Source organism: Mastomys coucha, chromosome X (genome assembly GCF_008632895.1).
Source record: "Mastomys coucha isolate ucsf_1 chromosome X, UCSF_Mcou_1, whole genome shotgun sequence".
NCBI lineage: Eukaryota > Metazoa > Chordata > Mammalia > Rodentia > Muridae > Mastomys > Mastomys coucha.
This window is the reverse complement of record NC_045030.1, coordinates 75,513,339-75,537,432: the sequence shown is the minus strand read 5'-3', so window position 1 is coordinate 75,537,432 and position 24,094 is coordinate 75,513,339. Positions and strand designations below refer to the sequence as shown.

Sequence of the window (24,094 nt, the reverse complement as noted above, 5' to 3'; positions counted from 1 at the left end):
TACCTCTCCAGGCGCCATCGTGGCCAGGAGATTGAGCAGTACCACAGCTGTGTGCAGTTGGCCCCGCCACGCACCCTGGAGGATTTAGGCCATGGCTCCTTGAGCTTAGCTAGTGGTCCTCGGGTGGGTGGGGTGGTGGCTGCAGCTGTCGAAGCACCCCGCATGGAGTGGAAGGTGAAGGTGCGAAGTGATGGGACCCGCTATGTGGCCAAGCGGCCCGTGCGAGATCGGCTGCTGAAGGCTAGAGCCCTGAAGATCCGAGAGGAGCGCAGTGGTATGACCACTGATGATGATGCAGTGAGTGAGATGAAGATGGGCCGCTACTGGAGCAAGGAAGAAAGGAAGCAACACCTGATCCGAGCACGGGAGCAACGGAAGCGGCGTGAGTTCATGATGCAGAGCCGTCTGGAGTGTCTAAGGGAGCAGCAGAATGGTGACAGCAAACCTGAGCTCAACATCATTGCGCTGAGCCACCGTAAGACCATGAAGAAGCGAAACAAGAAGATCTTAGACAACTGGATCACCATCCAGGAGATGTTGGCCCATGGTGCCCGCTCAGCTGATGGAAAAAGAATCTACAACCCTCTGCTCTCTGTCACCACTGTCTGAGCTGCCCCAGCAGGAGCCCAGCCCAGGCCTAGAGAACCTGACCCTCACCCTCCCTTAGAATCTAGTGTGTGTCAATGTGTGTGCTTGCACGCTGTGCTCATGCACACTCCTACCTGTATATGTATGTGTGCACAGGACTTTGGAAATTGAAAGCCCCAAGAAGGGACACTTCTCTTACATATAGGTCCTTTTCCCCAAGAAGCTATGCTATCAACCAGCATAGAGGCATACCCATAAAGGACACCTCTGTGTGTATACATATGGTATTCTTGCTATGTTCTTGGAGACAGGGAAATCAGTGCAGAGGTGAGGTGGACTATCCTAAGCACAAGAGAATGTCCAGCTTCATGCTGAGCACGACCTCTTCCATCCTAGGAGCTGCAATTATTTGTAGACAAAGGCAACCCTGAATTTTGTGGTTTTTCTTTTCTGTGCTTGCCAATAGTTGTTTTCTGTTTTGTGGGTCTGATCTGGGGGCTGGCAGCTCCTTTAGGCGGCCTGACAAAGGTGGACCCCACTGAGTGCTGGCTGGGAAGGAGGTTGGGGGGAGGAAGAGGGAGGGTTGGGTGGGAGGGAAAGGAGGAAGATGGGGAAGAATAAAAAGCAGCTGTCCTGGTGGCTTCTACTCTGAGGAGTAGTAGGGGGGTTCTGCCTTGGCTTTTAAGGCTTAACCATGGAGGCGCACCTCTCTCACCAGTGACTGAAGGAGAGTGAGATCACAGGGATTTGGGGCACAGTATCCATGCGTAAAGAATCTGTCTATACCATCTGGAGCAGAGCCACCCTTGTTAAGTAAGGAGGCTTAAGTAAGGAGGGCCAAACTCAATGAGTAATACAGAAGACCTCACCTAGTCTAGAGATGATGTGGTAGGACTTGGAAGACCTGGGTCCAATGAAAGGAAGGTGGGCTGACCGAGAGATGCCTAGAACATTTTCCAGGTGATGCAACTTTAAAATGTGACACTTGTTTGGTGCCTCTTGGGCTTGGTGAAGCTCACTAGATGCTACAGGATGCCCCTGTTCCCCAACTATACCCCAAGAATAAAGCAAGCTGCCTTTTTGCTCTGTTAATGTGGACTTGTGTTCATTGTCATCATGCTATTTGCGCTGGGAAATGACAGTACATTTAGTTCTTGAATGCCCAGATTTCTACAGCATATTGGTAGTGGGCAAGGTGCCTAGATGGGTGTGAATGGGAAATCTAAAGGTCCATTCCTAGAAACTGGGTCCTGTTGCTGGGAAGGCTGGGTCTGGGTGGGAATACACAGGACAGTCCTACTGGTAAATAGGGAGAGGATAGTCTTGTAGGGAGTGGTGAGAATTGGAAAGCAGGAGCTAGATACCGGTTCCAGATTCCTTTAAGGGCCTTACCTAGAGTTTCAGCTTTGGATTCTTTGAAAAACACAAGCGGGGCGGTGGTGGTGCACACCTTTAACCCCAGCACTTGGGAGGCAGAGGCAAGTGAATTTCTGAGTTCGAGGCCAGCCTGGTCTACAGAGTTGAGTTCCAGGACAGCTGGTACTACACAGAGAAACCCTGTCTCGAAAAAACACAAAACACAAAACCAACCAAACAAAGAAATTAAAACACAGTACTACATATTTCTGTTTCAACTTCAGGAGCACAGGGTATGGGGCTGCTTCAGATTATCCATAGCAACTGACTGTGTGTGTGTTTTTTTTTTTTTTTAAGATTTATTTTATGTATGTGAGTACACTGTTGCTGTCTTCAGACACACCAGAAGAGGGCATCAGATCCCATTGCAGATGGTTGTGAGCCACCATGCAGTTGCTCAGAATTGAACTCAGGACCTCTTGGAGAACAGTCAGTGCTTAGCCATCTCTCCAGCTCCCTGACTATGGTTTGACACATGCTCTAGTAGAGGCATGATTTTGCCAGTTGCAGACAATATCTGTGATTATGTGATCTAAAATTAAAGGGAATATAAATACTAGGGCCCAAGAGATGAGGTGGGTTGCTGGTTGCTGTTGGCTAGTCCAACTATGTTTCAGTACAACAAAGAAAAAAAATTAACCTGATCAAACTTTCTCCAATGAATTTGATCAGCAAGTAGTCTAATGATAACCTTGCCTCCTTTCCTATTTTCTCTGCTATGTGGGGGCTGACAGAAAGAACTCACAAAATAGCAAAAGATTGCTACACTCTAGCTCCACGGCCCTTCCAGTGGAGACCAAGGTCAAGTATTCCTTGGGCATCCTTTCAGCTACTGGGAACTTCTGAAGTCATCCCATTCTTCTCTGATGGTGGGTTCTCTGGACCAGGAAGTGGGCTGATACTGCTCTGAAGTTTATATTGTGCTGACTGGCTCAGGAAGAGGTGGTGCCAGGGCAGCTGACAGTACTGGGTTACTGATAGCTTGGAACATCAACTTCACATTTGTTCGTCAATGCCATCTGGCAAGGTGGTGGAACCAGAACTTGATACAGCAACTGATGTACCAACAGCTGCTGCCATTTCCTGACTATACAGAAAGTCCTTAACAGTGAAGGGGAGAACTCCCTCTTCTGGCCTTTCTTGATACTGCTGCTTACCTAGTGTCCAATTCTGATAGTCTCAGTACTACTCCCTAGTACATCCCAGATTCATCCCAAGAACTGGGGATGGCAGACACCCTATCTTGGATGAACCTGAATCATAAGCTGTGTTCACATCATCCAGGACACCTTCCAGCCTCCCAATCAACACCCAACTACTCAGAGGTTAAGGAGCCCCCACCACTCTTAGGGTGTGGCTAGCTCTTTGACCTATCCTGGAGAAAGTACTAGAGAAGTGGCTTTATGCATATGGACTTGCATCCAGCCTCTTCCCAACTAGCCTTCCATGGCACTAAGGAGCACTAATCAAGTGGCCGGTGTCCAGCCTGTGCAAAAAGATGACATGGCACACTACTGCAAGCAGGCTTCCTGGCTCCATACCGCACCTCAGTAGAGAACAGGGTACCCTTGGGAGGTATGGGAGGCTGTTCGTCAAAAATCCAGCACTAAACTGGATCCTGTGAGCAGCAGCTGACCATGAAGAAACATGGAGTAGCTAAGGTTAGGGTGTGGAGTCCAGGAGTGTTTCCCTGTGCTTAGGGTAGGTGTTACATGTGACAACTTGAAGTGAATCAGCACCTGCATGCAGCTTATGTATGATCAGCCCCCACACAGAAGACACCACAAAGATTAAGGGTAATTATAACTTGGTGATGGCTAAATCTGAGGGAGATTAGAAAAGGTGCCATTTCCAACCACAAGGTACAATAGGAGCCCTCCAACCCAAAGCAGTCCAAGAGACTCACAGGGTCCTGCAGCCCTGGGCTGACCAGAGAGTGGTCAAGCTCTGCCCTGGGGACTGGTGAGAAAAGGAAACATGGTATTTCCTTTTTTTCCCCCAAGATAGGGTTTCTCTGTGTAGTCCTGGCTGTCCACTCTGTAGACCAGGCTGGCCTTGAACTCAGTGATTCACCTGCCTCTGCTTCCTAAGTGCTGGGATTTAGGCTTGCACCACCACTGCCCAGCTAAGATGGTCTTATTTTAAAGAGGCCACACACTAGAAAAGAGAAGACCAAGGACCAAGCCATCCTGACAATCAGGACAAAAGCAGAGAAAACAGAGGACAATGGGGAAAATACAGCTCTGCTCAGTATTATTATCTGCTGTCCAGGCAGACAAGGGCAGCTGGATCCCCAGCTCTCCCCATAGACACAGGAGCCCCGTGTCTTAAATGTACTCATGTCAAATAGTGACTGTTTATTGAAAGAAGCAATGGAGGGCTAAGGTTGCTGCCCTCAGGACTGGATGTGGCTCTTTGCACTGAAAGCTAGGTAGTAGATCACTATGCCAATTGCTGCAGCCAGCACCTCCGTGGAGACCCAAGGCCCATTCCAGGTACCCTGTAAAAAAAGAGAGAGAGAGAGAAAGAGAGAAGAAGAAAAAGAAGACCAAAAGACACCTCAGGGGAGTGCCAGGGAGTAGAGCAGTCACCCTTAATCACTTGTTCTCAGGACGTAAGAGATCAACAACAGCCCAGAACCAGGGCTGCAGAGGATCAGAGCTTTTCCTTAGACAACCCAAAAAGATGAGGTATGCCCTGTATTCTCTGCTTCCAAGACAAGGGCACTTACCCGATGGTCCACACTGACTGTGAACAGGGGTGGGATGATGGAAACGTCCTCATTATTTCTTTGAGCCTGTAAGGGAGGTGCTGGGGTCAAGAAGGTACTAGGTGGGTTGCCCAGATAAGGGAGAAATGAGCAAGTGAGAAAAAAGGAAGCAGGGGCAGGAGCTCAACCACTTGGCTGGTCCTAGAGTGCTAATGTTGCAGAAGGGGAATACAGAATGACCAGGGTTAAAGAGGACTTCAGAAATGGGGTATGCCCTCCCTCCGTGGGGCCTCAGAGGAGTTCCAGATGATACTCGCCTTCCTTAGGAGGCTGTAGGACTCTTCATCGAAGAATCTGACCTCATAGGTGCCTGCATGGGCGCTCTTGTGCTCCAGGCTCCAGGACACCTGGTTGGGTGTTTGGCAAGGGGCGGGCATAGCAGATACATGGGGGATTACTCTGCTAGTGCTGGCACAATACCACCATGAGCAGTGCTTAAATCTTTGGTCTCTAACCCTGCTTTGAACCATTTCCCCAACAACCCTGGATGCAGTATCCCTTACCTGATATCGACCCACATCCTGGCCGCGGGTTACAGGAAATTGTTTTCCACTAACGTCGGCATAAAGAGCCATGTTCTGGATTGGGCGGGGGAGGGTGTAATAAAAGCAAGAATCACATTTCCTACCTTCTCTGGGCATACATAGAATCCCCCATTGTGCTGCCCAAAGCAGTACTATGACTGGGGAGGGAGAGTAAGCCAGCAGAGGGCTATATTATGTTGGTAGGGGTTGCTGTGGAAGACTCAGGAAATAGGCCTGCCACAGCCCAGAGCCATGCTAGGCCTCACCCATGGACACTGTCACATCTTTCTTCATCTGTTTCCCTAGAGGTGAATAGAACTACATATCCCTTATAACCAATTTATCCTAACCCACACAAGCCTGTTAGCTGTACACAGGGGAGGGAAGATAAAAAATGGCCTTGTTATTTCTTGGAGCTTGAGAAGGAGGTGCCAAATGAGGTATTTGACCCTAAGAGTATTGTCCCCCCCCCAAAAAGTTCCAATTTCTTTCTTTAGATTTTTAGAAGAGCAGGTTACAGGTTCAGGCTGGAGTTTTCTATTTTAAACTTACAGAACATTCATGCAGACACACACTCGGGCAAACTACAACCAGAAAAAAGATAGGGCCTGACCCTAGTTCTCTCTCCCATTCCAGACATTCATCCGGGAAACAGTGGGGTGTCTACCCACATTACTGCATGGAGGCAAAGCATACCAAGCAGGTCAGGAAAATGCTCTTGAAGTACTTGCTAGGATCTGGCCTCGCTGTGCCCTCATCTCTCCTGCACCCTGTGAATTGGAATCCTTATTCTCCCTGTTGATAGGATCCTCGGGTCACTGTCAACTGCCAGTGAAAGAGTATTGCCACCCTCATCTCTTCCCCTGCACCCTTCTCTGCTGAGTCCCTACTGTCTCACCTGGACCCTGTTCTTGCAGGTCAGTGAGATCTCCACAATGAATACAGTCTCTGTAGAAATGACGGCATCTGAAGTTGTATAGTAAGAAGGGGTGATCTGGGGTTCCAGGCAGGCCTCTGCTGTGGAGAGGAGGCAAAGCCAATTTGTGTGTTCCAGGCAAAAGGCAAAAAAAAGGGCTTACACGGGCTCTGCCTCTCAGATTTGGTGAGCTGAGGATACACAACTTCTTCTATTGCTAACAGAAGGTGGGGTCTGGGACATGGATCCTAGTACTCAGAAATAGAGTGGGAGGGGTCAGTGAGGGCTGTTGAGACAGGCCAGGGTAAAGCAGGGAAAGCTCTGCAGAGATGAGCCTTGATGCAACAAAATGAGAGAAACAGGCTATGTTTGAAGCAGGCAGGGGGCTGATTTATTAAATTAGTATCTGACTCTATGATAGGAAGGCCACAAAGCAGCTTACCCACTCCTAAAGTACCCCAGAAGCCCAGTGGGCCAAGGCAGCCTCAATTCAGAGACACATACTTCAATAGCCTACTGAAAGCATTCTGCAGACACTAAATGGGGCGTTGTTAACACACAGGGACTTTCAAGATAAGGGTCTCTGGACCCATCTAGCTGACAGAATGTCAAGACTGGTTCTAGTATTTCCTGAAAGAAGTAAACTCTGGGCCCAAACACCAAACCTGTTCCTGTAAACTAAACACCTCTGAGGAAAAGTTCTCATCCAACTCTTCTCCAAATGTGATGTCTTGAAAGAGTGACCAATTAAGCTGGAGAAGACCTTGTACCGGCATGAATAGCAGGAGGGAAATGCCTGGGCCATATTCCACGAACCCTTCTGTGACCTGCTCAGCTGGGCCTTGCTTTTTCTTTTCTTTTCTTTTTTCGACAGGGTTTCTCTGTGTAGCCCTGGCTGTCCTGGAACTCACTCTGTAGACCAGGCTGGCCTCGAACTCAGAAATCCGCCTGCCTCTGCCTCCCAAGTGCTGGGATTAAAGGCGTGCACCACCCGGCTTCAGCTGGGCCTTTTCCTGTGGACACCATGGAACCCCTAATAGGTTTTACAGCCAGGTTTGTCTTTTTAAGACACTGCTAGCAATAGACTGGAGAATTTTCTGAGGGATGGCCAGAGGCTACCTGTATGTACAGAAACCAAATCGTCCTTAGTTCAGGCTCTCAGGTCTGAGGTGTTAACAACATTCAAAATACATGCCCAGGCTCCAGATTGAGCTCAACCCCACCACCACATTACAAATGGCTCACAAATATCAATGGGTCTGTACACAGTTCAATTTTGCTATGAACGTTGGAATGGATATACCAGGGCCTCATGAAAAGTCGGAGGCTCTGGGCACTAAAAGCCCTTGCTCACTTCACTGGTTTCCTATCTAACTTGCCTCGTGCCCTTACTCTGATCTGCCTGGAGTGTTCCTGCTCCCTCTCTTAGCTTTCTCTTGGAGAAGCCTGGCCTTTGCAGCACTGGTTTCTCGATACCACCACTGCTCCTGTGCGACTACCTTCTGACATAGGAACCAGGGACATACATATCACCTTCCCTGCTGGAGCTGGTGGTCAGAGGATAGTGCTGCTTTGGGGCTCTCCCAAAAGCAGACAAGGGAGTTTCTTCCAGTAACCTGGCTGCCGGGTAAACGTGTGTGTGGTACTTTGGTCGCCACGACACAACACCCATCGGGGAAAGATCCCGCCAGTAGCAACGAGCCCCGGGAAGGGCCAGATCCCCACCTCGCGTACACCCTTCCTCCCACAGCACCACCTGCCAAGGGGCAGGGGCGCGCCCCGAAACAATCTCCGGCCAGGCCGCTACCTGAGCAGCAAGATAGGCCGGACAGCAGGAGTAGCGCCAGGGCGCCGAAAGATGCCATCGCCGCCATCGCCTCTTCTCTGCCGAGGGGGAAAGAGAGCAAGCCGCCCTGAACATGCGGAGCAGACGAGGAAGCGCGACGCGTAAGCGGCCTCAGCACCCAATCGTGCGTCGGCGGGCTGGGTCGGGCATGGTGACGTCGCTGGCGGCACTGACGTGTCCGCTTCCCTAGCCAGGGTCCCAACCGGTCGCACTTCCCTCCTTCTCCTCCTTCTCCTCCCTCTCCTCCCCAAGATGGCGGCAACAGTGCTCCAGGCACCGGAAGGGGGCGTAGGAACCGGTGTAACCGTGCGCGTGCGTAGTGCTAGCCTTTTCTCACCCCCGTTCCCCGGATTTCTCGCCGTGCTCAATTGTCGCGAGAACGGTGCTTAACGTTTTGACCTATAGAGGTCCTCACTTTTCGTCATGGCGCTGAAGGTAGCGATAGTTGCTGGCGGTGCTGCAAAGGCAATGCTCAAGCCAACTCTTCTCTGCCGTCCTTGGGAGGTGAGTGGTGAACGGGCAGTGGGACAGTTGCAGCGCTTACAGAGGGACTTAACACCCAATTGAGACCCGGAGTCGGGTAACGGCTCTTTGAGCAAACCCGGAGTTCGATTGGCTGTGCAAGCCTTAGGAGGGGCGGGGAGAGGGCTGCACTGTGGGCTTCATTGGTTGCTTCTGCTGTCAGTGAGGAGGTTGACTCTGGTCTGAGTTCACTGTGCTTGCTGACAGGGGCTTCTACGGAAGGGTTGGGAAGGTAGACCACAGTAGCTAGGTGTCCCCTCCGTAGTGTCCTTGTGGAAGCCCTTTTGAAGAGGTCACATGTCCTGGCCCACCTTGCATGTACTACCTAGGCTGGTTGTATCTGGTTTCTGGACTCAGTTCCTCTTTAGTTTTCCCTCTCTTAGACTGCTTTGTCCTAGTGGAGGTGGAAAATCAGACTTTACCAGTATATCTCTGTCTCTGTGTTGCCTGCGCCCCTTCCCCAGGTCTCTCTGTGTTTCGTCGGACACGTGGTTTCTCTGTGTAGCCTGGAACTCACTCTGTAGACCGCTGTCCTTGAACTCAGAAATCCTCCTGCCTCTGCCTCCCAAGTGCTGGGATTAATTAAAGGCATGCACCGCCACCATCTGGCTATCAGTAATTCCTGATCCCTCCAAATGTTCTGCCTACTAAGCACCTTGATACTTGATTCTAGCCAAAAGGCCCACAAACAAGTCCAAGCCCCTGTAATGAGAGTGAACCAGGATTCTAAGACTGGAAGCCTCATAGGGCTTTGCATTCCTGGTTCTTTCTTTGGAGTCTTGGTTAGCTGGTTTAACTCCTGGGTAGCACTGCTTAGCACCAGAAAACCAACAACTAGCTCTAGGAAATAAGAGCTATGACCTCCAGGCCTTGCTCTTTCACTGACCCAGAACATGGCATTCTGCCAGTTCTCTTCTCTCTCTGGGTTCCAGTGTTCTGGATTTATGTTCTCAAAGCATTTGCTGACTCTGACCTTCCAGAATGCCATGTTTTTGCCTGCAGCCTCTTCTGCTTACCACATTTCTCTCCTCTGTTGTCTGGGGAAGGGAGCTACATATGCTATATGAAATTCTATTTTAAAATGGGGACTTCTGGTTTAGCCAGATGGCTGAGTGGGTAAAGGCACCTGCCTCCAAGCTTGGATATCAAGTTTGATCCTTGGAATTCTTGTAAAATGCAAGGAGAAAAAGGACCCTACAGAATCATCTTCTGATTGCCACACATGTGTGCCATGGCTTCTTCCACATTGTTGAGGAAAGACCAACAGCATATAGAGGCTTACCAGAAGCCCTGATGGCTCCAGAAGCTAGGCTTCTGTAAACTCTTAATGAAGATCTTTCCTTCTGATGTTTGTGTGCCTTTGTTGGGATGGGACTAGGTGGCAGTGAAATGATTGGTAGCCAGGCAAGGCTTTGCCCTGAGTCTGATTGTCCTGGGTATAGGAACCCATATAGAGAACTCAAGGTCTTGAGTCCTGCTGGTTGATATGCCCTGGAAAATCATGCTATCATTATTAGTAGTTGACCAAACACAAACATGACAAAGAAAGAAGTCTTAGGAAAACATCAAGTATGGGAGCCCATCAACATGAGATTGAACTACCCTGGACCTTTGTCTTTCTGCTAAGGATGATGACTGAGCAGAAAACATGTGCTCTCCTCAGCCTGCCTCATACTGGGCTTCTTTGATTAGACAACTTGGACTCAAGAGGGAGAGCTTTGTAATCCCCTAAAAGAAACTACCCATATCTGTATATAGCATGATCAGGGGCCTGTGGTTGGGAAGTTTTCTAGGATTGGGACAATGCCCACTGTAACATCTGATGTAGGAGGTAGCTGTGAGATAGATTCAGCCCTAGCAATAATGTTACCATCTGTGAACAGGTTGCACAGATTTTGAGCCACACCTGGTATAGGCTCTTAAAAGGCTGGATCATTGCCACAGCTAAAGTTCAGGAGGAATTAACTACTGGGAGTTACAGGGGTCATCCTTGTTTCTCCCGAGGATGCTAGTTTTGAACTCTGACTAAGAGGCTGGTAGAGTGAAGGGTGGTATACTTTAGCTCATCTTCATCCAGCTTGTGAACAACTTGAATACATCCTTTTGGTTAATTTTTTCAGCAGTCAAATGAAGTTGTTGCCTGCATTCTGTGGGTTGACTAATTGTGCCCGCTTTTGTTTTTTGAAGCAAAGTTTTATATAGTTCAGACTGGCCTTAAGATCTCTTTGTATATGAGGATGATCTTGAATTTCTGATCCTCCCGCCTCTACCTTCTAGGTACTAGGACCACAGATGTGTGCTGCCGTGCCTTGCTTCTGTTCCATGGGTTTTTGATATAGATACAAAGCCATTTCTAGAATAGCAGATAGTGGATCTAGTCTCGGATATCCACGGTCTCCATCTGTTTCTTAATTTTCTGGTGTGTTTATTCATCTAGAAAATGTACCTTGTGGTCCCAGCTCTGGACCAGGTGCTGTGCTTGATCTTGGAGTGACAGTTGATGGTGAGACAAATATGTGCTCTGTTCTTATAGGCTAGGAAGAAAGCAAGGAGGTGATAATCAGGTAGAGTGATGTCTCTTAGAGGAGTAGTGGGTAGGATAGGACTTGGCAGTCTAGGGAGACTCCTAGGAAGAGGGGAAATCTATGCTACCTTCTCAAGGAAGGCACGGAGACCCTATAGACAAGATGAATCTGATATTGGCAAGTATTAGAAAGAAAAAAGTATGCATGTGGCTGCATATATGCTGAGGGACCCTTAGGGCTTGGTCCTAGTGGTCAATCTTCCTACCTCTTGGCTTGGGCTATTGAGTGGCATTCCTATATTGCTAGTGCCTAGGTAACTGAGCATCTTGTAACTGTGGGCCAGGAGAACCCAGAGGGGAATGGTCAGACTCTACTTAAGCCTTCTGGTCTTTCTGAAAGAAGGCATGACTCTAGATAATGGCTACAGTGTCTCAGCTATTGGATAGAACATTGTGCTACTGTCTGATGGGTAAGTGGCAAAGAATCCTTACATTACAAAGAAGAAGTGTACCATGCCACTACTTCCTCAGGTACTCCTAAGTGAGTGGGACACAACAGAGAGGGGAGGACACCTTTCCTGTGGAGCTGAGGACATAGCCTCTCCCTACAGGACAGTGGGTCACTTCTTAGCACCTGATCCATCTAGCCCAAACAGCTTTTTCTCTGAAACTGTCAGAGTGTCACCAGCATGGCCAAATATAGCTGCTTCCCACTCATGGGATTGGGGACATTTACCAATCATCCAAGCTACACCACAAGGCAGCTTACAGTCCCTTGTGAAAGTATCTGTCATCAGTCTTCCAGAAATGGCTGTATTTTTATTTCTGTTCTGAAAGACCATTCCCTAGGGGTGACAGTGCTCACCTCAGGGCAGTGGGGATGCTATTTATTTCTTACCTTTCCATTTGCATTGCTTTTCCATATGCATTCCATGTATATATTGACCATGTATTAGCTTTGTAATAAGGAAAAGTGAGGAAAGACATGAAATTATTGCTCAGAGTTGGTGACTTGCTGAGATTTTCCTTTTGCAAAATGTCAAGTTTGCCAGTCTTTCTGCTTATACACATAACAACAACAACAACAATTGGCCAAAAGAGAATCACAAGCTAATACAAAGGCCTTGAACTCACAGAGATCTGTTTGCCTCTGCCTCCTGGGTACTGGAATTAAAACTTCTGTGCCTGGCTCATACAGTTTTTATTATATTGACCCACAAGGATAGTGAAGGGTTGAGGCAACTTTGTCTGGTGTTCCTATGGGACAGTTGTTGAGAATAGGGGCTTTTTTTTTTTTTTTTTTTTTTTTTTTTTGTGGAACTAGACAGGTAACATTCATCTGGGTTCTCTTTAACAGGTTCTGGCTGCCCATGTGGCCCCCCAAAGGAGCATTTCCTCAGTAAGTACCTGCCTTGGATGTGTGTTTGTATATGAACACATACATGTGGTGAACACATACATGTGGGGGACAGCTATGCTCATATATTTCCATGTGTGCACAAGTGTGTGTGCTTGTGTGTGTGAACATAATTCGTGTATATGAGACTGTGTATTAGGTGTACATGTGCCCATGCATGCATGCCTTGTGTCTTTGCTCCCTGGCCTTCCTGGCCTTCCCTCCGAGGCATGGTCTCCAGATGTCACTCACACCTCCCCTTTCTCTGAGTTGTGTTAGACAACGTCCCCAGGGGAAAAAAAGATCCCAGTTCCTTAGTTATAGCCTTGTTCCTCCAACCTTGGCTGATCCATGTCTTCTTCCTTTCTGTCTTCCCTCTAGCAACAAACAATTGTGAGTATTCTCTGTATTAGATTTGAGGGGCTCTTAGTTGCTTTGGGGTTAACCCAAGTCCAGGTGGGATTGAGGGGGTGGTGGATGCTGATAAGGAGCCCCAGGACAGCAACTTTGCCTTGGCTGGCCTGTGGATTGGTGCTGGTGGGAAGAAGGGAACTGACTCAAGCCAGGGCACACATTGGGGTATCCAAGGGTTTACTTTCACCCTCTCCCTTGTTCCAGCCTCCATCTGCTAAGTATGGTGGGCGGCATACAGTGACTATGATCCCAGGTGATGGCATCGGCCCGGAGCTCATGTTGCATGTTAAGTCTGTATTCAGGTATGCAGGACCTGGACCTTGCCTTCTTTCCCAGAGAAGATTGTATCCCAGGCCAAACTGGAAGCCCCCAAGAACTTTGTGACCTTCTTGTTTGGTATGGGTGGGCCCAGTTCCCTCTTAGCTGGTGTAGACTTCAGAATGGGGTGTAGAAGGCCCTAGGCTAGCATCTTTAGCCTGACTCTACTGCAGGCATGCGTGTGTGCCAGTAGACTTTGAAGAGGTGCATGTCAGCTCCAATGCTGATGAGGAGGACATCCGCAATGCCATCATGGCCATCCGCCGGAACCGTGTGGCTCTGAAGGGTGAGCTCAGGGGCCAGGTTGGGGTGCTATACACCATTCCTTTTGCCTATATACTGACTTTTGTGGGTCCCCATGGCTCCAATTTCAGGGATTTTCTGATTCTTGATGATTCTTGTTCTTGGCATCTGGGTAGAGGCTTTTGTGGGCCTGTTGACAGCATGGCTCTGTTTACTCAGTACCCTGTATAAGCTTGCTCAGTGGCTTCCTCCTATCTCTCCCTTCACTTCACCATGCATGTCTCTGATAGAATCTGCTTTAACCCATAGTTTTTCTTCAAAAGATCAGAGTTATAGATTGCTCCTCTGCCTGCTGCCTTGGCACCAAGTGGCATAGTCATGGATATTATACATAAGGATTATAGCAATCTTTTCTGGGTTTTACCTTGGTATGGTACACATCCTTAAACATCAATCATTCTGTGAACTTTAGCCAATCCACTGCTCTGTGTAAGGAATATGTTGACATTAAATGGGCCTTACACAAGCCACAGGATGCTATAAGCACTCTCGGTGAAGTGAGTCTAGGTAGGGGACAGCTTGGGTGTTAGGGCTTTTCTGTTTGGCACTGTCTAATTACATTTCAGTTATTACCTTACTGACCTCACTGGCCCTCTGGTTTCCTTCCTCTAGATGTCTGGGCCACTGTGGTCCAGACATGCTACAGCCTAGTTGGGACCTTTTCCAGGCAATCTCCACCTGCTTCTGAGCTAGGCATAGGTAGCACCTCAGTTTAGGGCAGTAATCCTAACCAAGGTCACTTGGGCAGCCAGTTTACATATACCCCTTCCCTTGTGGAGCTCACAGTGGTGGCAGTTACATCCTAGAGTTCAATGAACTATTTTGCTTCTGAAAATGCTCTTCTCCTGTTGGAACAACCTTTGGTGAACATTTCCTGGACCACATAGGGGCATATGTCAACACAGCTGAGCCTAGAGGATTCCTCTCTAACTTGCCCTATCTTGTTTGCTTTTGTCCTGTAGGCAACATTGAAACGAATCATAACCTGCCACCATCCCACAAATCCCGTAACAACATCCTTCGGTGAGAGCCATGTATATAGACTGGTGGCTTAATGAAGGCTAGGGTGGGCTGTTCTGGCATTCATGACCCTGGTTAGTTGCTAGTTGGATCTGGTTTGACTTTTTCCCTGTCACTCCCCCAGCACCAGCCTAGACCTCTATGCCAATGTCATCCACTGTAAGAGCCTGCCAGGAGTAGTGACCCGGCACAAGGACATAGACATCCTCATTGTACGGGAAAACACAGAAGGCGAGTACAGCAGCCTGGAGCATGAGGTAGGCAAAGCTACTTGACCCTCTTGGGTAGGCGGCAATGATTATGGCCAGGGTCAGAGTTGAGGAGAAAACTTCAGAAACAAGGTAAGGTACTGCCAGTCAAAGGGCTGGAAAAGCCAGATATACTTAGTAATAAGGCTGCATCCTGTAGTACCCCCATTAAGCCTTTTGTCCCCTGGCCTCTTCTCAGAGTGTAGCAGGAGTGGTGGAGAGCTTGAAGATTATCACCAAAGCCAAGTCCCTACGCATTGCTGAATATGCCTTCAAGCTGGCCCAGGAGAGTGGGCGTAAGAAAGTGACAGCTGTGCATAAGGCCAACATCATGTACGTTTACTCCATACTTTCCTGTCTACTTTGAGCATTTCCAAGGCAGCTGAAAGGGCCACACACAGGGCTATGTCCTGTTCTTCCTGAGACTCTAGGTCTTACTACACTGCATCCATAGGGGAGGGGAGGTAGATGAGATTATGCTTGTTTTTCCATCTGGAGAACAAGTTACAAGCTAGTCCATAGAGTTCTGTGACTCTCTGTATACCCTGACTCTCCAGCTGACTGTAGTGACAGGTTAACTGGTGTCTTATATCCCCTACCATCTAGGAAACTGGGTGATGGACTCTTTCTCCAGTGTTGCCGGGAAGTAGCAGCCCACTACCCTCAGATCACCTTTGACAGCATGATTGTAGACAACACAACAATGCAGGTAATTAGCCCAGCTGGCTCTATAGCCTTCTGCTCACCCTTGGTTCTCATGGCTTTGACAACTCAGCTCACTTCTTTTCCCACAGCTGGTATCCCGGCCTCAGCAGTTTGATGTCATGGTGATGCCTAATCTCTATGGTAACATTGTCAACAACGTCTGTGCAGGGCTAGTTGGAGGCCCAGGTCTTGTGGCTGGGGCTAACTATGGCCATGTGTATGCAGTATTCGAGACAGTGAGTAGCCAGACACAACTCTGTTGTCTTTCTCTTTCTCTTGTAGTAGCCTTGTGTCAGTTGGTATCCCACAGTGTTGTGTAGCCATTGGTACTACTTAACAGCTAAACTTTTCTAAAGGAAACCCTGACCCATGAGCATGTCCCTGAAGCCCTAATATACCTTCATTTGCTGTTTCTGGGATGGGCCTCTATTGGATATGTTACATGAGTAGAATCATCTACCCTGCATTTGTTTTTTTGTTTTTTATTTTTTGGGTTTTTTTGAGACAGGGTTTCTCTGTGTAGCCCTGGCTGTCCTGGAACTCACTGTAGACCAGGCTGGCCTGGAACTCAGAAATCTGCCTGCCTCTGCCTCCCAAGTGCTGGGATTAAAGGCGTGTACCACTACCACCCGGCTCTACCCTGCATTCTTATATTTTCCCAACTACTTCCTTCTTCTCTTTACCAGGCTACAAGGAACACAGGCAAAAGTATTGCCAATAAGAACATTGCTAACCCTACTGCCACACTGCTAGCAAGTTGCATGATGCTAGACCACCTCAAGTAAGTGGGTTGGTAATGTCTGATCATGAGTCCTCTGACTAGCTCCAGGCACTGAGAATCAAAAGCTTGTTTTCTTCATCCTCTAGGCTCCACTCCTATGCCACTTCCATCCGCAAAGCTGTCTTAGCATCCATGGACAATGAAAATGTAAGGCTCCTCTTGTTCCCTCCTTCTTCCACCTTTAGTCTCCCCTCATCTACCCCATGTTACACTGGTCTGACCAACCCTACATGCTTCAGGCAGTGACTAACACTGGCTGTGACCTGTAAAGGAAGGGTGGTGTCAGGGTAAGGTTTCTGGGTCTATCTAGAACTATTGGCCTCCTGGTGCTAGTTCTTTGCCTTTCCAACTATAGAAAACAGTGGGTAGCCCTGGGACACCATGGGGTTATGGCAGACATTGGCCTGATGTGTCCAAGCTTCTTGTTTTCCTACAGATGCATACCCCAGACATTGGAGGCCAGGGCACCACATCCCAAGCCATCCAGGACATCATTCGTCACATCCGAATCATTAATGGACGGGCTGTGGAAGCTTAGCTATCCCTACAGTTTGTTCAGCTTATCTGTAGGACTCCCTTCTCACTTTAGCACTCCAGCTAGCTTGGGGGACAGGCTCCAGAATAAAGCTACTTCTGTTCCAGAACTTGGCCCTGTTTTTCCCTTATTCCAAGACACTGGCATTTCGGTTCCCACTTTATTAAGAAACAAACAGGCAGTTTTCCCCATTCAGGACCCTCTAGAAGAATCACAAGTAGACAGGTTGAAATATGGGCCTTGCCCCAGCATCTCATCCTGCCATGGGGGGGTGAGCACAATAGCACCCAGCAGGATGAGAGAGCAGCTCCCACAGGATGGAAGAAGTTGCCTGCTTTCTCTCAAGGCACCAAGAGCTAGCATAGCCCCTACTGTCCACAGCTGCAGCAAAACCTAGGGATTAAGCCAGGGGTGCTGGAGGCAGTCAGCAGCACTGGCCCGCTTCTCAGGGATGTACTCCATCATGGGCAACAGGAAGGCACTGAACTGTGTGGCTTGCTCCAGGGGCCACTCATACTTCTCCATGAGCACCTCATATAGGCCCCAGTGCTTGAGGTTGTGGATGTGCCGCAGCTCTCCTAGAGGGTGAGCAACATTAGGCATTGTCCCCAGATGGGCTGGTACTTGTAGTTGTACCCATAACAGGCACCTATTGTTCTTTCTCTCAGAATCAAGGTCCTTGACCTTCCCTCTGCTTTCTTTCTTTTTTTTTTTTTTAAAGATTTATTTATTTATTATATGTAAGTACACTGTAGCTGTCTTCAGACGCACCAGATGAGGGCGTCAGATCTCATTATGGGTGGTTGTGAGCCACCATGTGGTTGCTGGGATTTGAACTCATGACCTTCCGAAGAGCAGTCGGTGCTCTTCCCCGCTGAGCCATCTCACCAGCCCTCCCTCTGCTTTCTTAACCCCTGTGACCTAAGCCTACTTAATCCCCACCTCTACGATTGAAGAACTCCCGTGAATATCGGCCTGAGAGGGCAAAAGCTGGAGGGATGTCCCCTAGAAGTTCCACGATATGAGCAATGTGGTCTGTAGGCAAAGAGAAGGTTGGGAGTTGGGGTAGGGCAGCTGGAGGTCCTGAAGCTAAGGCCAGGGCCTGCCTCCCCTACCCTCATCACGACTGTAGTCTTCTCCAGAGTGAGGCTCAAATAGGTAGTCACCAGTGGCCAGCTCAAAAGCCTGAAAAGGAGGGGAGAAGTGAGGCTGTGGCAGGTATCTGGTCCTAGGCATGGAGGCAGCTAAACTAGCATACCATGCATGCTGTGCTCCAGATGTCAGCTGGGGGCCCATACTCGGCACCAATCAGCACCTCCACGGCCCTGTACTGCCGAGTCTGAATATCCTCAGTGAAGTGCTTGTGCTGGAGAAAAAGGGAGCCCCCTTGGGAAAAGGAACCTGGTCCCAGGCTAGCCTGCCCCCACAGCCCACTCCTGCTTTTGGTCCATGAACCTGAGCTCCATGGAGCTCACTCTGATTCTTAGAATTCCTCAGATGTCCCAAGAGGGACTTTGTCTAGGTGACCTGAGGATAGCCCCTTTTTAGTGGCCCCTGACCATTGCCATGGGTACAGTTCTGGCCTGGCAGGACTCTGCTGCTTGGAGACAGCAGCAAGAAGCAGCTCTTAGTTATATTAAAGGAGATAAACCTAGCACCTTCTCATCCCAGAATGTTCAGCATACCACCCAGCAGGCGTTGCCAAGATCTGCAATCTTGATCTTGATCTTGTCTGCATTTTGGGGCTCCAGGGGGTTCACCAGGAGGTTGGAAGCACCAAATGGTACTGAGGAAAGAGAAGGAAGAGAGACTGATCTGGCCCTGCTCTTTGTGGTCCTGTCTGTCTACTACCCACTGTACCCCATACTTACTGCTAGGAGACAGGAGACCCCCAGTCTCACGCTGATTAGATGAGCCAGAGAGGATGGAGCATGAAGCCGTGGAGAACAGGGACCCTGAGAAACCTGAGGTCTGCGAGCTGGGACTAAGGCTGCGTTCCCCCCCAGGCACAGGGGAAGAAGAGGCTGGAGAGGGGCCAGCCCTGGTGCCCTCCTGGTGGCAGCCTGAAGAAGAGGTGGAGCCGCTGCCCCGCTCTAGTCTTGAGCTGGAGTCTGGGGAGAAGGAGCAGAAGGGCACATGAGTAGAAGCCTGCAGCCCACATGCAGGGTTAGTGGCCCAGTGCCCTCTCTGGCCCCTCACCCTCAGCTTGTACTGCGGCCTCCATAGCCTCTAGCCTCTGCAAGTCCCTCAGCCGTTCCTCCAGCAGCCGCTTCTGTTGCTTCCTTTTGCGTCTCATCTTCTTCCTCTTGTTTTTGGACAGCTTACCAGTCTGCTGCCAGAGTCAGGGTCACCCCCCAGGTTTCCTTGCCCAGCCCTTAACTCTAGAACTAACTCCCATGGGTATCAGAATATGGGTGCTATCTTCTGTCTCACCCTTAGTCCCAACCCCTGATCCATTTCTTTGCCTCTCCTCCTATCCCTCTACTACCTTGTGGTTTGGGGAGAACCTGGTAGGACTGCCCTACACTGTTCCTTGTCTACTCCAAGACCTAGATGAAGTAGCCATGTGGGGGAAGACATAGTATCCTTCCATTGAGGTGGTAGTGGGCTCATTGGCCATCAGAGGCAGTTTGAAGCATATGATCCAATCTGTCTAATCACTCTCTTCTCAGGTATCCAGCTTTTTAGAAGTTCGAAAGGTAGAACAAGTATGGCTAAGGAGCCAAGCTCTGTGGACATGGCCTCATCTGGCTTGTATTAGAAGAGGAGACAGGGAAAGAGAGGGTGTCACAACTTACCAAGACCTCCTGGGGGGCAGTGCTGACTGGGTGTGAGGGGTAGGGAGAGAAAAAAGAATAGTAATTCAGGTAGGGATTGAGGTCCAGAATCCTGGTGTCAGTCCCCACACATGCTCTTAGTACCTGTGGAGCGAGATGGGGGCTGGGCTCCTGACTGCTGCCACTCTGTGGCTTCAGCAGCCAGGCGCCTGATGTAGGCATCTCCAACACACAGTAGGATGTTCTCAGGCTTGATGTCCGTATGGATGATCTTGCACTTAGTATGGAGGTAATCCAGACCATGCAGCACCTGGCAAAAGCTACAGCTGAACCCCAGCAGCCATGCCTAGCCAACATGAGCAGTGTGGGGTCAGCACCTACCTGTCTAACGATGCTCTTAACACAGGGTACAGGCAGACCCTGGTAGTTGGATTTGATGATCCACTTGAGGAGCTGGTGGCCCAGGACCTCTAGCACCATGCATACATCTGGACCTGAAGTGAAGGGCAGTCAACAACACACAGGCTTACCTACCAAGCATCATGGAGCATCATGGTACTTAGACTCCAGAAATGCAGAGGTCAAGAAAGTAGAGCTTTCCCTTGACCATCTTGATGTCCGCCACTGTCCCAGTTTATTATTTAGAATGTTTCTGTCACTGGCACAGATGTGCCAGTTGGGATGGTACCTCTTGTCATCCTACAGATGTCTCACTCCAGCCTTACTCTTCTGCCCAAGTAGGCCTCAAAAATAGCCTTTTATATTTGGGAGACACTCAGCAGATAATCAGAGATTATCTGATAGTCACAGATAATCACTGTCAACCTAATTACCCGTGTTCCCCCTACTCAGAAACACAAGTGCCCAAAGGGATGGAGTTGTTTTATAGGCTCTTCCTGCAAGGGCTAAATTCCATAGTGCAATGTGGAACTTTGACTGCCATATTGCTCATTCTGCAAAGGATACGGACTCCATTAACTCCTGAGATCCTGAAGTCATCGATAAGTTGAACAATGGTCTCTCTTTTGGGGTCACTAGGGTCACTGTCCCGGACCTGTAACAAAAGGCAAGGAGCCACAGATGACTCCAACCTGCTCCTCAACAACTGCTCTACTCATAATCCTCTGAAGCACTTCTATCCCCCTTCCCCAGTCCAGCTGGGGCCTACTTGAAGAAAGCCAGCTGCCTCTTTCAGGCCTCTGCTCTCCAGGTCCTTTTACTTGGCAGAGCCAGCTGGAGCCTGCCCCCTCTGGGAGCCCCGCCCCACTCTACAGAGCCCCAGCAGGCCCTGCACCCACATTGCCAGGCCCAAGGCAGTTCAAGGGGCTGGAAGCAGTAGGGGAGGTGCCTCACACATTTCAGGAGCTTGATCTCATCCACGGCTGTCTCTGTGTAATGTCCTGCGCTCTTCACTACTTTCAGGGCCACAAAGCGCTTGCGCCTGTAATATGGAGACCCTCATAGGCTGCCAGACCTTGCCAGAGTCACATGGTCATGGTGGTGGCCTCAACCAAACCCACGGGCAGATCCCAGCCACTCACTGAATATCCCAGCAGAGCCAGACAGTAGAGAAATGTCCCCAGCCTAGCTTTCGTACCACATGGTACCGCCCGTTGAACAAATCACCGATCTTCACTGGGTAGTAACCACCTGCAGAAGGGAGCCAATAGATCAGAGTAGGACATCTCTCTCCCCTATACCTCAATATCAATGTCCTGCTGGTCATCTGTCTCACATGGGCCTAGTCTTGACAACTTTTTATTCTCAAACTGTCCTGAGCCCTTGCAGTGGCAATTTGGCTGGCCATATGCCACTATTGCCTTACCCTTGCAATAGTCCTTAGGGTCTTCCTGTTCCTCATCATCGGAGCCCAGGAGTCCCTGCAGCAAGTGAGGTGCTGGTGTGGCTGGAGTTAATTCAGAGCCTGAGGACTCAGGCCCACAGGAAGTCTGAGAGCTGTGGGTAAAGAGGGAAGATGCAGACAGTGAGCTCACAAGGTGCAGGGGACCCCAGTCTCCCCAGCCTGGTCATACCTGCTGCTGCTGCCACCACAGTCCACACCACCACTACCACCGGCACTGGCACTCATCCTGGTGTCGCAGTCCAAAGTTCTGGTGCACTGGACCGCTGTTCCTGTGGGGCCCAGCCGTGGCCAGTGCATTTATAGCTTCTGTCGCTGATCTCACCCGCCTTTATAAATAGCCTCCCAGCTGCTCAGCTGTGGGCAAGGTATGTAGCACAGGGAGGGGGGAGTGCACTGATGGCAGCCCTGGAGAGCCCAGTCCCTAGACCAAATACCTCCCCCCTCTGTTTTCACTCACACTCTAGAGACAGAGGGATCCACCAAGCTGGGATTATGATAACAACTCAGTCCCTAGGCTGATCTCCCACAGTCTAGGACTAACCAAGGAAGACATCTACATGAAGATGGAGTAGTCTGGAGTTCCTGTACTCTAAGGTTGTAGGGAGGGGAGGCTCCTAAGAAAAAATGGAGTTGATATGCTGACCAGGTCCTTAGGCTGAGCTCTCTCCAAATGCTGCAGGGTACTTGATGCATTCTGGAACTTCTCACTTAACCAGAGTGAGTATCCTTTTAGAGGTGACCCCCAATAATCCTATCTGAACCCCATGCTCTGTTCATTCTCAACCCTGATCCCAGCTCTTTGTAATTCATAGACACCCCCCATACAGTTTGGAGCCCAGATCTTCCCTCTATGTGGCTGAGTAAGGGTCAAGGGCAAGAGCTAAAGGCAACTCATTCCTCTTACTAAAGGCAAAAGGCTCCTCAGATTTGCATAGCATCCCCTAGCTCTAGAGCTGGCCACTTCTGCCTTGCTGTTTCCATCAACATTTGCAGGGTTAGGGTTAGGGTTAGTTCCCATTTGGGCCAACTCTGCCATGTCCACCAGGAGAAGAAAAAACCCACATTTCTTGCCCATGAGCTAGTTGGTAACTGAGGGATCCTGTGCATCATGAGGGACCAGAAAGCATTAAGTCCCCAGAAGCATTCAGGGCACACTGCCAGCATGCTACAGAATACTAGGACCTGGGAAAACAACTGAGACCCTATCTGGAGTCTATGGGTGCCACTGGAGAGTTCCAGAAAAGTGGACAAGTACTTTTGCTCTTTAGAAAGAAGTTGGTAGAGTGATGCCTAGTACTTCATAAACCAGTTGTGGTAGAATGTGCCTGTAAGCTCAATACTCAAGAAGTACTCAGAAGTTCCAGGTTATGCTTAACTACATAGCAAGGTCAAGACCAGCCTGGAATGTATGAAACCATATCTTTAAAAATAAAAATGGCTGGCTCTAACACGCCCAGGATTAGAGGTGAGGAAGACACAACATCTTTCCCAACGCTGGGAGTAAGTGGGACCAGCAGGACTCAGGCACACAGGAACTCTGGCAGCCCAGTGGCTCAGGTTCCTTCCGGTCCCACAACACCCAGAGGAAGCTCCACTCCCAGGAGCTCTAACACGCCCAGGATCAGAGGTGAGGAGGACAACATCTGTCCCAATACCAGGAGTAACTAAGATCAACAGGACCCAGGCTCACAGGAACTCTGCCAGCCCAGTAGCTCGGGTTACTTCCAGTCTGTCTGGGCCGGCCAGTGCCCTGAGCAGACCTTGGGCGCAAACTCTGCAGTCATTCCCAAAACACCCAGAGGAAGCTCCACTCCCAGGTGCTCTAACAAGCCCAGAGTCACAGGATCCCAGAATCACAGGATCACAGAGACAGCTTGACTCTGAGGAGTTCTGACACAACCAGGATCACAGGAAGGACAGACTCCAGTCAGACTTAGCAAGGGCAGGTAGCACTAGAGATAATCAGATGATGCTGGGCAAGCGTAAGAATATAAGCAACACAAACCAAGGTTACTTGGCATCATCAGAACCCAATACTCCCACCATTGCAAGTCCTGGACACACCATAACACTGGAAAAGCAAAATTCAGATACAAAATCACTTCTCATGATGATGATACAGGACTTTAAGAAAGGCATAAATAATTTCCTCAAAGAAATACAGGAGAACACAGGTAAACAGCTAGAAGCCCTTCAAGAGGAAACACAAAAATCCCTTAAAGAACTACAGGAAAACACAATCAAACAGGTGAAGGAAATGAGCAAAACCACCCAGAATCTAAAAATGGAAAGAGAAACAATAAAGAAATCAGAAAGAGAGACAACCCTGCAGATAGAAAACCTAGGAAAGAAATCAGGACACGTAGAATACAACAACAGAATACAAGAGATAGAAGAGAGAAGAGAGAATCTCAGGGGCAGAAGACACCATAGAAAACATTGACACAACAGTCAAAGAAAATGCAAAAAGCAAAAAGCTCCTAACCCAAAACATCCAGGAAATCCAGGATGCAATGAGAAGGCTAAACATCAGGATAATATGTATAGAAAAGAGTGAAAACTCCAAAGGTAATGGGCCAGTAAATATCTTCAACAAAATTATAGAAGAAAACTTCCCTAACCTAAAG

At 49.2% G+C, this 24,094-nt stretch overlaps 4 protein-coding genes across 9 annotated transcripts in view; 2 read left to right on the top strand and 2 right to left on the bottom strand.

Moving 5' to 3' along the window:
• The window catches only part of Pdzd4 (PDZ domain containing 4), a 29,619-nt gene extending 27,939 nt beyond the window's left edge, over positions 1-1,680 (top strand). The window contains exon 9 of the mRNA XM_031344430.1: positions 1-1,680. Coding sequence (XP_031200290.1) covers positions 1-609 — 609 coding nt within the window. The 3' untranslated portion in view covers positions 610-1,680.
• Positions 1,681-4,335: 2,655 nt separating this feature from the next.
• Positions 4,336-8,346, bottom strand: Ssr4 (signal sequence receptor subunit 4). 4 transcript variants are annotated; one of them, XM_031364169.1, is made up of 7 exons: positions 8,022-8,314; positions 6,197-6,315; positions 5,995-6,093; positions 5,278-5,352; positions 5,032-5,121; positions 4,736-4,801; positions 4,337-4,504 (listed from the first exon to the last, which is right to left on the bottom strand). In XM_031364169.1, the coding sequence occupies exons 4-7, from the start codon at positions 5,347-5,349 to the stop codon at positions 4,400-4,402; spliced, it is 333 nt and encodes a 110-aa protein (XP_031220029.1). In that variant the 5' UTR covers positions 5,350-5,352; positions 5,995-6,093; positions 6,197-6,315; positions 8,022-8,314; the 3' UTR covers positions 4,337-4,399. The 4 variants fall into 4 exon arrangements, with proteins under 4 accessions (XP_031220020.1, XP_031220029.1, XP_031220038.1 ...); XM_031364160.1 differs by lacking the exon at positions 5,995-6,093 and having other exon boundaries at positions 4,336-4,504; positions 6,197-6,312; positions 8,022-8,308; XM_031364178.1 differs by lacking the exon at positions 5,995-6,093 and having other exon boundaries at positions 8,022-8,346.
• Idh3g (isocitrate dehydrogenase (NAD(+)) 3 non-catalytic subunit gamma) lies at positions 8,280-16,935 on the top strand. Its single transcript, XM_031364149.1, has 13 exons — positions 8,280-8,564; positions 12,464-12,505; positions 12,884-12,895; positions 13,121-13,218; positions 13,408-13,520; positions 14,500-14,560; positions 14,682-14,814; positions 15,005-15,138; positions 15,412-15,514; positions 15,600-15,746; positions 16,197-16,291; positions 16,378-16,438; positions 16,728-16,935. The coding sequence occupies exons 1-13, from the start codon at positions 8,484-8,486 to the stop codon at positions 16,827-16,829; spliced, it is 1,182 nt and encodes a 393-aa protein (XP_031220009.1). The 5' UTR covers positions 8,280-8,483; the 3' UTR covers positions 16,830-16,935.
• Positions 16,936-16,977: 42 nt separating this feature from the next.
• Positions 16,978-22,238, bottom strand: Srpk3 (SRSF protein kinase 3). Of its 3 annotated transcripts, none has more exons than XM_031364119.1 (15): positions 21,637-22,238; positions 21,429-21,559; positions 21,145-21,253; positions 20,957-21,044; positions 20,570-20,657; positions 19,985-20,091; positions 19,748-19,913; positions 19,625-19,650; positions 19,026-19,155; positions 18,698-18,937; positions 18,512-18,612; positions 18,085-18,192; positions 17,942-18,011; positions 17,769-17,861; positions 16,978-17,404 (listed from the first exon to the last, which is right to left on the bottom strand). In XM_031364119.1, the coding sequence occupies exons 1-15, from the start codon at positions 21,762-21,764 to the stop codon at positions 17,220-17,222; spliced, it is 1,770 nt and encodes a 589-aa protein (XP_031219979.1). In that variant the 5' UTR covers positions 21,765-22,238; the 3' UTR covers positions 16,978-17,219. The 3 variants fall into 3 exon arrangements, with proteins under 3 accessions (XP_031219979.1, XP_031219989.1, XP_031219997.1); XM_031364129.1 differs by having other exon boundaries at positions 16,979-17,404; positions 19,026-19,158; positions 21,637-21,721; XM_031364137.1 differs by having other exon boundaries at positions 16,979-17,404; positions 19,026-19,131; positions 21,637-21,721.
• Between the last annotated feature and the right edge of the window lie 1,856 nt (positions 22,239-24,094).

Bases quoted from the DNA above. Each gene is read 5' to 3' on its own strand.
- Ssr4 (XM_031364178.1), bottom strand. From the start codon at position 8,088: ATGGCGGCGATGGCATCTTTCGGCGCCCTGGCGCTACTCCTGCTGTCC. The intron at 5,353-6,196 runs GTGAGACAGTAG...CGCCCAATCCAG, and splicing joins CCTGCAAGAACAGGGTCCAG to AACATGGCTCTTTATGCCGA. The intron at 4,505-4,735 runs GTAAGTGCCCTT...CTTTTTTTACAG, and splicing joins CAGTCAGTGTGGACCATCGG to GGTACCTGGAATGGGCCTTG.
- Idh3g (XM_031364149.1), top strand. From the start codon at position 8,484: ATGGCGCTGAAGGTAGCGATAGTTGCTGGCGGTGCTGCAAAGGCAATG. The intron at 13,521-14,499 runs GTGAGCTCAGGG...TTTGTCCTGTAG, and splicing joins GAACCGTGTGGCTCTGAAGG to GCAACATTGAAACGAATCAT. The intron at 15,747-16,196 runs GTGAGTAGCCAG...TCTCTTTACCAG, and splicing joins TGTATGCAGTATTCGAGACA to GCTACAAGGAACACAGGCAA.
- Srpk3 (XM_031364119.1), bottom strand. From the start codon at position 21,764: ATGCACTGGCCACGGCTGGGCCCCACAGGAACAGCGGTCCAGTGCACC. The intron at 20,092-20,569 runs GTATCCTTTGCA...CTTCAGGTCCAG, and splicing joins CTCAGGAGTTAATGGAGTCC to ATGTATGCATGGTGCTAGAG. The intron at 17,405-17,768 runs GTGGGGATTAAG...CTCACCCTCTAG, and splicing joins GGAGTTCTTCAATCGTAGAG to GAGAGCTGCGGCACATCCAC.